Genomic DNA, 16,761 nt, shown 5'->3' on the forward strand with positions numbered 1-16,761 from the left:
CCTGTCTGCGTGCTTTTTTTTTTTTTTTTAAATGAGCTCTGCTATGGAGAGAGCTTGGTCTTCTCTGCCACTTCCTCAAAGCTGGATGAAAAAGGAAGAGGAAACAAGTCATCTCCATAAGAACTTTCTACAGAGTATATGAAATCAATATCTTCTGCAAAGGATTAAAAAGGAAGTGTGTTTTGATTGGGGAATGCTTTGTTTTAGGGTTAGTTCAGGTAATCTATGGCTCTGTAATCTCTCCTAGAGTAAGCTTCATTGCCCTGCTGTACCAAAGGTCTCTTACTGAAGGGGGGCAGGTGACATCACATCACAGGTTGCATCAAGCATGATGAAAGTCTTGTTTGTCTGGCTTTCACAGAGGAGAACAGTAACCTGAGGAAAGCCAATTACAACTCCTGAATCTCATACTGCAGTGCCGTTCAGGTTTTGGTTTGACGCTTTGGCTTCATCAGTGACTTTAGTTTTCTGCAGAAAGATGGGCTTTTATGAAAAGCTTTAGTTTGACAGCACTTTTATGTTAAATCAATTTTAAAAGAAATTCTTCATTGGCTCCTGCTGTTACCTGTAAATAAACTTTGAATCTCCTGATCTGTAGGTACCACTCTATATCTTCACCATTTCATGCCATAAAATAGCAAAAGGCTGACATGTATATAATTGGTTTTTGCCCAGAATATTTGTGAACTGGCTATATTTATTTACCAAGCTTATTGACTCAGGCTGGGGGAAGGAGCCCTCCACAAAAGCATGCATTCATTTTTCTGAACTGAAGAAACATGGCTTGATTTAGAGTCCTGAGTTCTACTTGATTACAAATGTGAGGTTTAAATAACTGTTTACAAATTGGGTTTATGCTCACTTTTTACTTTGTACTACTGCATGAGGAAGGCCTAATTTCTATTTTGCCTTGGCATGTGGGGAGTACCCATTCTGAGATTACCTAGTTTTCTTTAGAGGCCTCCTTAAGAGTGAATTGTTGTACCTTAAAGGAAGAGAGCTAGAGCTGCTGTCTGCTTAACAGCATTCCTTTCTACCAAATGTGAATTGGTCTTCAAAATAAAGTAACTATTAAAGTTGCGTGTTCTGACAGAAAACAACAGTTGCCAGCTTTCAAGTTATAATTGGGGCCCTGAAAGTCTGATCTGCTGGAATCCACTGATATTGTATTTTCATAACAAAAGCTAGAAATGTACATGTAGTAAATAAGATAATGACCAGAAAATGTGAAATTAAAGCTGGGAATGCAGAAATGCCAAAATTAAAATGACCTTGAGACCTTTTTTTAACCAGCCTTGTGATCTTTGGGGTTCTTTTCATGACTTCTTGGCATTCTTGTCATAGGCTATACTGAATTCCCTTCTGGTTTGAACTGCGCAACTTTGGTTCTCTTTCTGCATGTGAAGCCATCTTCCTAGGGGTATTCCATACATTTCTGAAAGCAGCAAGGTTTTGAGCTTCTAATGTGTGCAGTATTAACACTAAACCACTTCAGGCTCTATTCCTCACGAAGAAGCTTTCTTAAAGACAAAAAATTCTGACCTTCCTGCTGCCCATACCCTTATGCCATCTCTTCCCTTTCTGGGAGAACACAGTTTAGCCATGGTAGTAATTGATAGCATCACTTGAATCGTTCAGGATGCTGATATTAAAGAAAGTATTTTTCTTTTTTAGGCAAGGGGTCAGGTGGATTGGGGTAGGTCAGAGAGGTCAGTTCTATGGAGATGGAGATTTGATCATTTGAGCAATTTCCTGTTCCTCAGGCGCTCTGATCTTACTTAGTAGCTGGGACCTCCTAGGGGAGGTTACCTGGAAGGATGGTACAGGATGCTCTGTTCTCCTCTGCCTTATCCTGTTGATTTGGCTCAGGCTCTTCATCCACTCCCCAGCTAATTCCATAGGCTCAGTAGTTCTGCTCTGGCATTCTGGTGGGCAATGCTCCTTGTTTCCTTCAGGAGAGGGAAAGGGAGGAAGAGGAGTACCACTCAGCTATAGCCTTTCTCCTTCCTCACTCCTGGAGCCCAGCAGCTGTGCAAGTTGCAGCAGCCACACTCTGCAGGGGCTGGGTTAGCGAAGGGATTAGGGGCTGGGTGATGCTGGGTTGGGCTGCACTGCACAGGCTATTGCAGAATGGGGCACAGGGAAAAGTACCTGTAGATAGTATGTGTACCTTTCTGTTTGAAACCTACTTGGATTCCCTTTAAAAAACAACCCCCCCCATCTTCTCTCTATCTATCTCTTTCCCATTTCCTTCTCCTGGTGAATAATTCATTTCTGTGCTTAGTCTAGAGCTCCAGGAGTGTGTAATGGTCCTTCACTGGCTTCAGTATGCTCAGCTCACAATTCATTCCAATTACCGACACCAGGCTGCTGTTAGGTTTTTAGGTGGGCAAAACTCATACACACACAAAAGTATATGATGTCAGCTTTAATGCTTTACCCCTCTCTTCTGAGCTCCTTTGTGGAGCCATCAGTTGGTGGCTCTGGTCCCTTGTGGAGTTTGGCTGAAGGGCTCTGCCTGTCATCTGAGTTGTACCTGCAGTCGGTGTTCAGTTTGGCAAAATCTTCCTTTTTCTTTCAGATGCTTGCTTCTCAAATATATGTCAAATGTGTCATAAAGAATTTTACAATATGGTTTAAAACAAGCCAACCCATCTTTGAATTTTACACTAAGCACAGGATTTTTATTTTTCTCTTTTTAAGCGTAAGGAAACAAAATCAAGATAATGATTTCAGAATTTCCTTGAAGCAAAACCAAAGATATCTGAAGTGAAGGTGCCAGCACAAAATTTGACTTCTTGACAATGTTTATTTTTCTGCTTTCTTGATCACTTTTGCTCTTATATTCTGTAGATGGAACAGGAATAGTGTGTACTATTAAACATTCAGTATACATGCAATGGAGCCACGGTAATTTTGCTTTTGGAGCTTTTTATTTCCTGCCTTCTTAAATGTAGCAACAGTGAGGTAGTGGTGTGAATGTGATGGGTATATAGTAGTATTTTTGTTGTTCTATAGACTAAGACTACCCAAATTCAGGGTTCCTTGCATTTCTACCATATAAACTCTGCAGTGGCCTAAGCTATGTGATTAACTGAAGCAGAGTTTCATGAGCTGTAGATTATTTATCCAATGGACAGAGATTCCCTGCCTTAGAATGATGTTAATCTGGCTTGTCAAGAGGAACTAAATGAAGCTCTATAGCCTGACTCTCCTGAGAGATATCAAAGCATGGAAATGGGTTGTTGTGCCTGTAGTGACATGACAGGCTGGGTCCTATTATATTTTGTCAGGAGCAAATTTGACATACTTGTGAGACTTTATCAGACTGCAATAAGCAAATTCTTTCAAAGCAGCAATTCACTTTAACAGGTTGGGTTGTCAGAAAGAGAATTGCAGCTTGCAGACTTCATGAATTAGTGCTTATTCTCCAGCTGAAAATATTTTCCAGCCAAGCATTACTGCTTGGGTAATTTATACATAGTAGTTTGAGTTTTCCATGCTCAAAGAAAAGAGTAAAAGCTTAATTCATTTACATTTAATACCAGCTGGCTCCATGATTTACTACAGTAATTTCTCCAAATAAAGCATCTGTACAGAAGATGTTTTACCAACAGGCAAAGGGAAATTATGCCATAACAGATGTAATGAAAAATAAAATTACTGACTTCTCTGCTATATGAAGAAGATTGCAAAGGTCATATTATAGGTTGTGTTCTATCAGTTGAAATCCTGGATTGTGTCTCTCATGAGACACTGTAATTGTATTACTCAGTAATATGGATCTGGAAGCTGACAAGAAGCGTAACTGGGATTGATTTTGATTACCAGTGTTATGATACTCATGTCTCTTGAATTTGGCTGTTGCCAAAATGGTTGGGGAGAAGGTAGTTTGTGTGTGTTTACTAGCAATACTGTGTTGTTTCAGTTGCTTTTTTTTTTTTTTCTTTTAATGCTACTTATCAAAAAAACCCTATATGGATCTAGCTGCCATTCCAGGGCAGTTTAGTGCGGAAATGGGAATTGCTCCTTACACCCCTTTTGGTTTGACTGTTGAGAGTCCCAAGTTATATTACCTTCTGCCTTTCTTATTAAATGTAGGTCCTAAAGAATGTCAGTTGAAAATTCTTCAAAATGTCAAAGATCAAACTATAAAGTAGAGAAACAATGGTGTCCAAATGGTCTCTTTTGCTCCATCCATATTACTGGACAAGAGGTCCCTAGGTTCTTTTTATCTCAACTTCTCCATGGATAATTTTTGTTTGCTTTCACTGAAGATGTTATTGCACAGACTGACTATGAAAAAATTCCTGAATTTGCAATACATTGTGTGGATTACATTTGGGCTCAAGGTGAAATTGAATCTGAATTCTGGCAATGTTTGGACTGGGAAGTAAGGGGGCTCGGCCCTCTTTCTAGGTAAATTATAATCTCTTGGATTACAAGGCAGTCCTGCTGTCTCACAGATCTGAATCAGCTGTTCTCTTCAGGTATCTCCCTGGGAGCTTCTGAGTAATGAATATCTCTGGAAAGGAGGTCATTTTATTCAGATGTCTAAGTAGATATCTAGAAGTACAACTTCAGCCACCTCATATGGTTTGCAAGCTACAACCAGAGTTGAGAAATTAAAAGGTAAAGGAAGAATAGATGTGATCTCAGATGAAACTTTAATAAGGGATGTTTAGCTGTGGAAACCAAGGAGAATCTCCTATGCATGTTTAGAATATAACTGCTACAGAGGATAGACCAGAAGTGTCCAGTGTGAGGAAAAGGAGAGGTGAGACATGCATGACTAGCTGAATCTTTTCTTGCTCAAAATTGGTGGGACTGGAAAGGAGAAGGACTCAGTGGGAGAGTGGGGCTTAAATCTGCAAAAAGCCTGTTGTGTTTATCTTCCTTTCCTTGTACTCTTCATGGCCTTTCCCCCTTCACTGGTGTTTGTGTCCCTTACAGGGTTTCATTCCACTGCAAGGCAATCAGGTGAACGAGCTGCCACCTAATCCTGATGAACCAGGGAAACATCTGTTTGAAATTGCCCCAGGTAGGCCAGCCTTTCCTTGTACTTTGTGCCTAACATCATCCCATTCCCATCAGCTGTCATGAATGATAATTGAACTGCAAGGTTCACTTCACTTCTAAGCTGTCTGACACACTAGTCAGGTTATCTACAAAGAAACAGGATTGCACAGACTGCTTCATGGTTTTTTGTTTTGGAAACACTGCTGCTGTGGTATCTCATGAAAAGAGTAGTTACAGTGTATCATGGCCCTTGCTTTTCTGTTTGGATGGGGCTTCCTGCCTGGACTATATCACTTAGAGTTCTGTGTGGTCTCCCAAGTTGATGTGGTTTTCTGGTTGTTATAGATTATGGGAGAAGCTGTCACACAGAAGAGCCCAGAATTTATGGAAAAGGGGCATGCAGTAACTGGATATAACTTCTTTTAGATATCATAGTGCACTTTCCCAATTCGAAAAACATATAGTCTCCAAATATTTGGCTTTTAGTTTAAAAGAATAGGTAAGTTTCCATGGAAAGAAAGCAGGGTGAGATTTTGTTAGGTAGAAAATCTAATTATCAACATAACTTTATTGGAAGACTTTTGATTATTTTAGCTCCTGTATAAACACTTTCTGTGGACTACCTTGGTAGCTCCAGAGTATATTTAGAGCTAGGTTCTCTGTTGCAGTCCAGGAGCAATTGTATTTGCTTTCATTCAGTTCTGATTGTATCTGAGAGGGAGAACCCTCCCTGTGCATGGATTTGAAGGTAGTATATTTTGTGGGTGGTTCCAGGTGGCAGGGTCTGCAGAGGAGAAAGCTGTTGCATTGCTAGCAGCGGTAGACAAGAGGAGTGTGAAAAATGAACAGGGTTGAGTGTCTCGAGAGCGGCCTCCCAATACCTGAAGACTGAGCTCCTGGAAACAAGGAGGAGACAAAGGTGGCTGGGGTAAAAACTGTGCGAGTGCACTAACTCAGTCATGGTTTCATTTCACAGCCAGTTTCTCCTCCACGGACTGACTTTCTCCTCCTTATCATTATCTGTTTGCCCACAGTGTTGGGGCTGCTGATACAGTAGATCAAAAAAGAGGCAGCCTAACATAATTAGTTAAATGGAATGGATAATGTGGGGCACATTTGTCCCTGTAGCTAAATACTACTGCTGGAGGCAGTATGCTTTTACCTGCATGTCTGGGGTCTTTTTCTTGCTGTCTAACCAGGCAGGACTTCAAATGCCTGTTGTATGCGCCTCTTGACATAGTATCAGGCAGTGCACAGGCTGTGCTGAAAGGCTCTCAATTACAGCAGCAGACAAGATTTTGTCATAAGTTACTGTGACAGCATTCTGTTTGATATACAAGAAGCTACTTGGGGAGAAGGGATTTTTTTCCTCATCACTGATTGCTTCCTTTTTCTTATCCTGTGCTGTGCCCCTCAAACAACAGGGCGCTGGGCTGGCAGTATTGCTTACATGGGAGATCTTGTAGGAACTGTCATTCACTGCTTGAATGTGACACACATCCTTTGATCCTTTTCCTAAAGACGGTGCACTGTACTACCACAGAAGTACTCCTGACCTGTGCTGTGAAAGCACTTGTGGTGTTCTGGTTATTATTGATCTCAGGTGTTCTAGCAGTGATCTGAAATAATTCTGCTGGTTGGCTGAATTTTAAGTTTTCTGCAAATTTGAGTTTGCCTTCTGATTCTGGCTTGGTAAATGATCATTCTTTGCTTTTTGCCTGACCTGTCAGGTTGTGTTGCTGTAGACTGCAAAAGAATTATCCTGATCTACAAGTGGCTACCATTTCAGTGGAGTGGGTGAAACAATGCTTGTGGCTACTTAGAACCCTTTGGAAAGTGGCTGCCCAAAGGGATGAGAAAAGGCAATACTGTGGTCACAGCACAGCTGTGTGTCCCAGGACATGTGTGTTCAACTTGTGGTTTTGACATTGCCCTCCTTTGCATTCCTGAGGAAAAATTACTCAGTCTTAGGCCCATCACTATTCTGCCTCCAAAATTCAGGTTTTTTTCCCTCTCTTGTGTAGCTAAAGCCATTAATGTGTGTAGCAAACTTGGTTGCTACAGAGATAGCAAATACTGAAAAATGCCAGTTGATAAAGAATGTTACTCAAGCACAGATGTCACTGGAGAATGTGGCCTGGGAAGTTCTGTTCCATTCACAGAATGTTTATTCCAGGCTGGTTTTGGTATAAATCGGGGTGTGGTGACTTATTTTTTTGCTTGTCTTCTGAAATGGCTGTGCTCTGTGCAGTTACTGGCCTGCAGAACACCCACATAGTGAACAGCTCTTAAAAGGGTGCTGAATAGGAAGGGGAGCACAAATGATTTTGTAGAACCCAAGTCATTATTTCCCATCTTACCCTGGGTTGGATGTATCACCATGATCATATCCCTGCCTACTTGTGCCTCAGTTAGTTTTCCCACTCGAATATAGGGCTATATATATCTATAGACATGACAAGATCTTTTAGTCTCCTTGACCAAAATGGGTATCTTGTGAAGACGAGTACATTCCAGAGCTGTAAATACAGACTTGGGATTTGACTGTGTCTTTGAGCTGCAGAGCTCTAACAAATTAAGAACAGAGTGCATCATTATTCAAATGTTTACCAATATCAGGATCCTTTAGAAACTAATTATCTGTCAATGAGAGAGGCTGAGATCTTTCTCATATGTCCCAGCAAGGAAATGTCCAAAGCCTTCTAAAGTCTGTTACTGGTTACCTCCAAAGACGTATTTTGTGATCTATTGCTAGAGTTTCAGCATTTTGATTTCTGGAACTGTTGTTTGGATCTTATCAGCTTTCCTCTGCTGCGGACTGTGTAAAGCTTGGCTGTGGAAGCCGCTTTCTCAGAGCGTAGGGACTGGAGCAACAGCATGTCCTGCATTGTAACAGAGCCTGTATTGATTTTCTGCTGAGTAACAAGAACTAATGATGGGCATTGTGTATTATTCATGTTTCATCAAGTCCATTTCTAAGCTGTATAGTGCAGCTGGGAGAAGGGTTAACTGGGGACATGAGAGACTGCAAAACTGTTCTGCACTCAAACCAGTGTTGTATCTGGCTGCAGGACTTGCTGAAATACCTCCTTTGGCAGAGATGTTCTCAGTCTCTTATCTGGGGGAACTATCTGAATTCATGGACCCTCTTTAAGCCATTCACTAGCTGTGACAGAGGAAGGCATGAAGTTCAAAATGGGATGGCAAAGTAAACCAGACACTTCATCAGTTGGCGTCATGTTTCAGGGTCCATTAGTAGGCAGAGGGGAAACTTCATAAAATTGTCAGGGTGCTCTGAAGTCAGGTGCGGAGTTTAACGATTAGGGGTCATCATCATGCATGGAAGCTGGTATTTCTGGATTGGAAAAAAAAAATTGCTGTATGTTGCTTGGGGGAAGAGACCAGCTCTGGTAATAGAGAAACTGTAGCTGACTGTTGTTACCAGGGGCAGTAAAGCAGCAGTGTGTTAGCCTGGGGTGTTTCAGTGCGTTTCAGAATGATATCATGCAATGTGTAAGAAGCACAAGAAATGATCTTTGAGAACATCTTAGAGAACTCGGATGGTTTAAGGGCTTCCAAAGTCTCACCTTTTTAGGAAGTTGGTGCTTTTAATGCCCTGAGGCAGCAGTTTCTCCAGTTCTGTTCTCTGGTCTCTGCAGCACTATGAAGTAAGATGCAGAAGTTCCTCTACAGAATTAGGCATGTTTGGAACTGGAAATTGCCTGCTGAAAATCTCTCCTTGTTTCTCCTGTTCTTCCTTCATGCCCATTGAATATGTGCCAAGATGTTGACATGGAGCTCTGTGTTGGCCCTGCTTAACACTGAGGTACTGAAGTTAAGGTTAAGGGAGAGTTCACTCTTGGAGTTAGTGAGGTTTTCAGGGTCAAAGAAGGGAGAGGTAAAATGTTCCAAGGGTAGGAGGTGAAAAGCTTTGGGTTTTTTTGATAGGTAGGGCAAAGGTTGTCATAAATCAAGCTGATTGGAGAATAGCTTTTCTTCTTTGTGGAAAAGTAGTGACTTTTTTTTAAAGAAGATTCTGTTATTCAGCTTTAGAATAGATTTGATTTAATCTTTTCATGGAGAATGAGAAGGGAAAGATAGAAACATGAACAAGAAAATTCCCATGAATTAAGTTTTACCTTTGTTGCTAACATCCTCTCCTGCGATGTGGGAGACCCAAGTCTCTCTTCCACTAGGTTTAGATCAGGAACATGACTCTGTCACCTACATGCTAGGTGAGTACCCTCAGTGACTACTGGTTATACTGGAAGGGGTGCGTTTGCTTCATTTTGACTATGAAATTATTCTAGAGTTCTTGTCCAAAGAAAATGTGCCCTTTTGTATTTTAACAAACTGGCATGTTCTGATTGAAAGCAGCTTTGCTGAAAAATTCCTCACCAAAATTCATGGTACGCATCCCCGTGTCTCTTAATAGCTCCTGACAGCTACTTCCTCACTCTTGGCTCAGTGCTTTCTGCTGAGGTCAACAGTGACAAATTTTAGCTAGGTCTTTCTGCAAAAATAAGAGTGCAGTTTTGTGCAAGTGTAATTGACTTCACTGCAAGCTGCTGCTGAAGGGATTGATCTTGCTTTCCCCCTTTCCTCTTGGCTTCTTTCCCAATATCCTGTCATATCCTTCACTTAGCTCTTATGACTGTGCAAAAACAGTTTTCAACCAATCAGACCACAGATTGATCAAATTAAGTTTACAATGAAAACTTCAGTTTTCTTTTTGTGCTCTAGTGAGTAACATCACCAGCCCTCTGATTAGTGGAGTAGTTCATAGCCCTCTTCAGAGCTGTTGGCTGAGTCTGTAAGAAGCTTGAGACAGTGGCTGCATATGCTTGATTCACATTAGAAGGTTATTTTCAAAGTTTTAGAAATTAGAACTCTGGCTTGCTTTTCAATTAATTGTGAAGACTGAGCTCAGTATAGGCAGCTTGCCTTTACACAAGGGGTCCACATTCAATAGAGTGACTCCTTTGAAGTTGGACTGTTGGTTGCATTTTGCCAGAACTTGCTGGGGCAAAATAAAATACCTCACCCAGGAACTTTCTGCAGGGCTTGTGTAGGAGCCATTTCACTTTGCCTTGTTTGTACTATATACCAAGCAGGAAATGAGGAAAGGCAGAACAGGAAAATGAGTCTTAACTCATTTGTCCCACTCACAGGGACAGTAGTTGTTGCCTACTTGTTTTGTAGGGAGTCTGCCAGTATCATTGGTAGGGCCTTACAGAGAAGAGCATGCAGCAGGATGGATTCATGTCTCAAAAGCTTCTCGTTGCTGCGTGTTAGACAGGCTACTCAGGCCAGCAGTTGGAGTGGCAGCTTGTTTAAGTCTTGTTGCAGCAGGGTGAATGTTGCCCACAAAGCAGTCTGCTCTGCAGTTCTTATCTATGTGCCAGGTGATCAAGACCAATTAGGTTATTTCTGTGGCCTTTCCATCCCACTTCCTGCTGAGATGGTATGTAATTAAAATACTTGGGTGGGATTAGAAATTCATACATTAAAAAACATTCCATGCTCTATTATTCAATGCAAATTGCAGTTCTAAGTAACAGCAGGAAACCAAGTTTGCCATTGTTAATTAAATTTTCTCCTGAAGCTTACTGCTGACAACCGCCTCTGCATATCTGGATATATGATGATGTTGACATTTGGGATTTTTAGTTAGGTTTCTGGGATTTAGTGCTCAGAATATTGACTAAGGAAGTGGCAGCAAAGAAAGTAGTGCTAGCTTCTACTGGAAAGACTGAACCAACATAGTTTCAGTGGCGCACTGTGAAATACTAACAGGTGAGAGCTGTGGACATCTTCAGCAAGTCTCCAAGGCATTGCATTGACCTGCAGGAGAGGACTGATGGGCTTGCTTTTGCATTGGAAGTGTCATTTTCACTGGGAGATTTGTATTTAACTCTTCTAGATGTCTGGAGTGCAGCTGAGGGCATGGAAATGTTTAACTGTCCTTGGCTTCTAGCGTTAACTGTCTTCTGGAGCACCAGATAAACTTTTCCTTGTTAAAAAGAGAGAAACTTAAAATGTCTTCTCTGAACTGTCTTTCCAAGGGCGTGCTCAGCATTGATAAAACTGCATGCCACCTTTGCAGAGTCGCACAGTCTGGGAACTGTTCTTTATTATTGCCTTATAGCTTGGATTGATGACCTTCAAGGTAATAACATCTTAGCATTGAGATAATGCCAGGTACATCTGCTTGGCTTTTGCCAACTGCAAGGTTCCTTTTTATGTGCAAGATAAATGTAGCCTGAATCTCATCGGAAGCGTGTATCCTGCACAAGCCCAAATATTTGCTCTGGTATGTGTCCCGCTGTCTGCTCTTAAAATGCGCTCCGTCTGTTTCTGAGCACTAGACGGCGCTGGTTCTTTCTACCTTGGGCTTGGAATTTTACTGTCGTCAGTTATGGCATGTCCTGAATCACTTGAACGTGAATTCATCCTGTAAGAGGAAATTGGCCACTCTTGATGAGACATTAAGGAACAATAAAAACAATAAGTGGGAATTCCCTAACAAAGCTATTGTCCAGCCTGTGAAGTTAATACTGTGCTCTGTAGATAGAATATAGTATTGTATGTGTTTCTTGGCATCTGATTAAATCCTTGCTGTGAACAACTTAGTCTGTTTGAATCCACACGATACTGCTGCAAACTTAAGGGAGATGAATGCTTCCAGCTGCAGTCACAGACACCAAAATCACCAGTCTTTGAAAACATTTGCCTTCAAATTGTTTGCCTGTCTCATGTTAGGATGAAAACAAGATTTATTGTTTTCTTATGGAAGAACAAAGCACTTTCTATGTGCCTGTGTATACAGTAATGGCTGTGTAGGAAAACCACTTGAACCTAGGCCTCCACCATTTCAGGTTAACAACCTGAAGTGGGGGTTACAAGCTATTTTGTGGCATCTGTCTGACTGTTTTCCCCCTTCCCCATAGTGAGTGTGTTAAACATATTTGTCAAAACATATATGTCTTCAGATTTTTCCAGTTTTGATGAACTGGTATTTCCCTCTTCCTCCTGGGGGGGCAAGGGGGCAGGAGGTTGATCAGACTTTCCACTGCACTGCTATTTAAGGGATTTCCCTGAAAGACCAAAAGCTACTAATCATCATCCTTAGGGTAACTCCTCACCTACTCTACTGAAATCACTTTATCTGACTGAAAAAAATAATGCTCATGGCCTATCCAGGCTTTGACAACTTCATTTAACATCAACAGAAGTGCCAGTGGGCTGCTAGTATTGCTAGGCTTGTATTGGAAATTGGTTTGAGTTGAAAAACTATTATTTGGGGAAGTTAATAGAGTCCCTGGTCTCTTTCACACAGACCTTAGGCACTAACAACTTGAGTTTTCTACAAATGGGCCTCTCTTCTTACTGATCTCCTGATCCACCCTCTCCCTGAATACTTGACTCTACCATGACGCTGACAAATACTTTTGAAAAGAGAACAGCCTGGAAAACGAACTGAAATTTTGCCCTCTGAATACCTGTAACCTTGTTGATTCCAGTAGTATTGCATGGGTACACCACTAGACCAATATACCATTGCCAATGAAGGTCTTCAGACTGCATCCAGACTTTTGTATAGGAGTTATTAGACCCCTCTTTCTACCCGAGGGCCATGAGGCTTTCTGTAGTTAAGAATGTTTTGGCTCACCTTATGTCATCAACTTAAAACATCTTAAAGGGCATCAGGAGGCACCTGCAGCCTGTAAATTGCTTTTTGCTTTGTTTTTTTTCCTAGCATATGCAATGCCTGAGGTTTTATTTGCATTTGGCAGGCAAAAATCCTGCTTCATGAAATAAACAAGATCCTGCCTTTGTTTCATTATAAGTGTTTGATCTACCCTAAGTAATACTGTCTACAGCCAGTGCTCTGGGCCCATGGGCAGTTGAAAGTGGGCCTGGAAATGGGCTGTGACAGCATATGTCTTCTGCTCTCCTAGAATTCTCAGCTCTGAGAAAAGAGAAAAATCTGCATTTGATCTCTGGATAGAAGCCTCATGTCTTGTTGAGATGAATCGACAACTTGGCCTCTAGCACCACAACATGGTGCTGCAAGCAGTCTCTGTCCTCTGTCTGCATGTTGTGCATTAACATGTTATTTTTCACATTGCAGCCTGCTTTCTCAGTAGCACATAGCTATTTTTAATGCACGCATTGGCTTTCAACAAGAATGAAGAATGCGGGGTTTAATATCTTTGATTGCAACAGCATGTGGCCTGCTGGCAAAGGAGCATGAGGCTTAAGGAGCTTCGCAAATAGTTTTTTTTTCTGTTAGTGGAAATCATTAAGACACATACTCTGACTGTTCGTGAGCAGTTTTCCTTAACCCATTGTATTCCTCAAAGTCAAATGTGTGCATAATGTTTTGTATAACCTCCCCTTTGGGTGTAGAAACATGGCTTTCTAAGATGATGGCATATTATTGCTGGAATGTCAAAGGCCTAGTCTGAGGTCCTGGCAGGTTGACTTTTTCGTGCAAATTAGGTAAAATTTTGAACTCTTCTTTCTGAGATGGTGTTCCAGAGCAAGCTCTGCAATTGAGCATCCTGTCCTCAGGATAATTTATTAAGCCCAAAGGCATGTGCAGTTAGCAGAGATCTTTTAGCATTCATGTTCAAGAACAGCTTTGTTTCATGAAGGTATGCTTGTCAAACTGTCACAGTGATCAGTTGTATACTGGATTCTCTGTATTTCTTGCTAATTTGTCAGAAAATAAGTTTTCAGTGCTGTCTTGCTTCTTGTGTATAGCATGGTACTGTTAGAGTTAGAGAGTCTTCTGCTTCAGAAGCAGCTGTGTTCCCATTTACAACGAGGATGGATGAGTTCTCCATGTTTTAGGCAATGTTTGGGATCCTTTAGGCTACAAAATACTCCAGTTTGGTAGGTTAACATGATGAAATAAAGTAAAATAAGACACATGATATATGGCAATGTGGTTCATAGCATACTTGCTTTCACTACCTCTAAAATCTGCTGTATTAGAGGTCAGTATCAGCATGAAGAAAGAAAACATTAAGCTAAATGAAAGTTTACTGCCCGACAAATGTTTTACCAACTGGATAATCTTACTGAGGTGAGTGGCTCTCTAAGAGTCTTGTGGGATTGGGTCCTTTATACAAAGTTTTTCTGATCTTCCTGTGCTCTTCAATGGATTAATTCCTGTCCCTAGCTGATCCCGCATAGTTGCATTAAATTACAGATATAATGTATTTCAGAATAATTTGCAGGGTCCTGTTGGTCATGTGAGCTGGGGGTGCAGTCAGGTTTGCTCACCCTTTTCCATCAGCATTCCCAGTGACTGCTTTCCTCTTGACCTTCTGCACTTGAGTTTTCTAGGGGTCAAAGTGTCTGCTGAGTGTGTATTTTCTTTAGCTCTGATACCAAGAGAAGTAAATAAATGAATTTCCAAGGGATGGATGATGTTTCAGGTGCAGGATATTAATGATTCTGTTTGAGGCTTTAAATTTTTTAATACTCCGTGGATCCTGAAGCTGGCAGTGGATGCATATATTTGCTTGTAGTGTTCATGCTGCTTTTATGCTTGATATAATAGCAGGAATAAAGAAAATGTGGTGCTAAACAACATAAAACTTGGGGGGCAAGGAACTGAAACAATGAGTATCCAGTGTGCCAGCTTTGCTCTTGCTGTTGTGGTCACAGAACTGCTGTAAATGTCTGCCACATTTAATATGGCTCGTGGATTTAGTCTGTCTTCCTACCTGCTTCAGGGTGCTGTGGCTCAGAGTTCTGTGGGGTACAGTGGGTGCTGGCCATGTGGAGTGTATTAAAATATATATACTTTTTTTTTTTTCATGGGGAACTGCTTCAGTCACATTACATCCACTGAAAAGAGAGCAGAAAGGAGGATTGATATGTAAACCATGTCAGGATGGCGCATGAATGAAACAAACCAGAATACTTGCTCTCCAGAAGGGAATTCTGAATGCTGTTGAATAGTCCTTATCTAAAGGAGAGAAAGGGAACCATGATCCAAAAGCACACTATATACTGACAAACCTGTACAGCAGCACTTCTGATGCAATTGAGGTATCTCTTAGTGCCAGTAGCTTAACTGCTCAGTATAATATGCTGACTTGAAAATACCAGCTGGAAATCATTCTGGAGAGCAAAGGTAAGAAAAAGAAAACACATTTCTTTTTCACACAGCCCACACAAAAGTGCGAGGGGAAAGGGACTGCAAGGCTGATAATACGCTACTCAAGCATCCAAAAGGAATTCTAATTGGTAAACTGCTATCTGCGGTGTTTATGAAATCGCTTCTTTGTGAATGATGCACTAATACTAGTTTGAAGTGGCAGCTGGCCCACTGTCAAGCAGCTGTGAGGATTCACATGCAAACCTTCTCCATGTTTATGTCTGAAATGCTTTAGGGATAACTAGTGTGCTATCAGTGAGAACCAGCTTGCATTGGGCTTTCCAAACTTCATAGGGAGAAGGAGGAGGAGGAAATATGGCAAGGACATATTGCCTAGGACATAACACTTAAGATTTGTATTTTGTTAAATAGGTCATCATGCTGTAAAATAAAAGGAACTTAAAGTTGCATTGTAAAAGCTTTCCTTAGCCTTCATATGCTACTTTAAATATTTTCAAAGTGCTGATTATGTATGATGAGTGGGAGAGGAAGGCTGGAGTCCTGAAGTGACTCGTGTGCTTCATTGTAATGATTTTTCAGATTCTTATCCTGTGCACATGCCTGTACTTAATCTTACCTTTGGGTATGCTCCTATTGACTTGCTTACACACCAGATACAGGCCTGATGGAGAACTTGCTGGTAAGGTTCTCTTGTGTTATGCTGAAGTGAGACTGGGTCATCACAAAGATGATTGTGATTTTTATGAGCTCTGCTAACAGAGGTAGGACTCCATAGATTCTTAGACATCGAATTTACATGTATTGTAGGACATAAGAGTCTTTCCTGATAGCTGTGTGTTCCGTAGAGAAGTTAATTCCACTGAATTAGAGCAACTTTAACAGAGTCTGTTGACCTGGTTCAATGTCTTTGGCCTAAAGGAGGTGTTATGACAGCTTTGACTGCAGGCTAGGTATTAACCAGCATGGCTCTATTTCACTTGTCTTACTGTTCTGGGAATAGTTTTAACTCCCTCTACCAGATATCTAGCTATAGCTGCCCTGTAAGCCAGTTCTTTTTTAAGGTATGCCTAGATATATTCTCTATTATGCAGAGGATTTTATACCATTTAAGTTTTGCATTGCACTGCATTAACAGAGCTGAGCTGTGCAAGTAAAGAACTCTTAAGCTTGATGTGTTTGTTAATGACACTGGGAATGACATTGGTTTTATTACTTTAGCAGAATGTTTCTAAACAGTTGTAAAATCCCAGATCTTAAAGAATGTTCCTTGTGACCATGAACATCTGCAGCAGCTGCATTTTGAACCAAATTTTTTTATCTTATTTTCAAGAGGATTTTAAGAGTAGCTCAGCATGCTGAACACTGAGAGCATTTCTTGAAGTGTGGCTAATCTGTGTTGAATTTAATGGTGTCATGAACTTTATTATCATAAGGTTAGTGTAAATTCTACAGCATCTCTATAGCACCTACCACAGTGGGCTCTGCTCAAGATGTTGTTGTATAAAACAAAAGCAGTGAAGCAACTAGGATCACAACTGTGTTCTGTTTGGTATAACATGTTCTGATAAGTGTAATCTTCCTAATTTTCTTCAAGCACTCTTTAA

General features: G+C 41.0%; 1 protein-coding gene across 1 annotated transcript in view; it reads left to right on the forward strand.

Annotated features, from left to right (window-relative positions):
• ARHGAP22 (Rho GTPase activating protein 22) overlaps positions 1-16,761 on the forward strand; it is a 181,483-nt gene that overhangs the window by 45,954 nt on the left and 118,768 nt on the right. Inside the window, exon 4 of the mRNA XM_026061341.1 lies at positions 4,954-5,041. Coding sequence (XP_025917126.1) covers positions 4,954-5,041 — 88 coding nt within the window. The remainder of the gene's footprint in view (positions 1-4,953; positions 5,042-16,761) is intronic.

Source organism: Apteryx rowi, unplaced genomic scaffold, assembly GCF_003343035.1.
Source record: "Apteryx rowi isolate R43461 unplaced genomic scaffold, aptRow1 scaffold_18, whole genome shotgun sequence".
NCBI classification, from domain to species: Eukaryota; Metazoa; Chordata; class Aves; order Apterygiformes; family Apterygidae; genus Apteryx; species Apteryx rowi.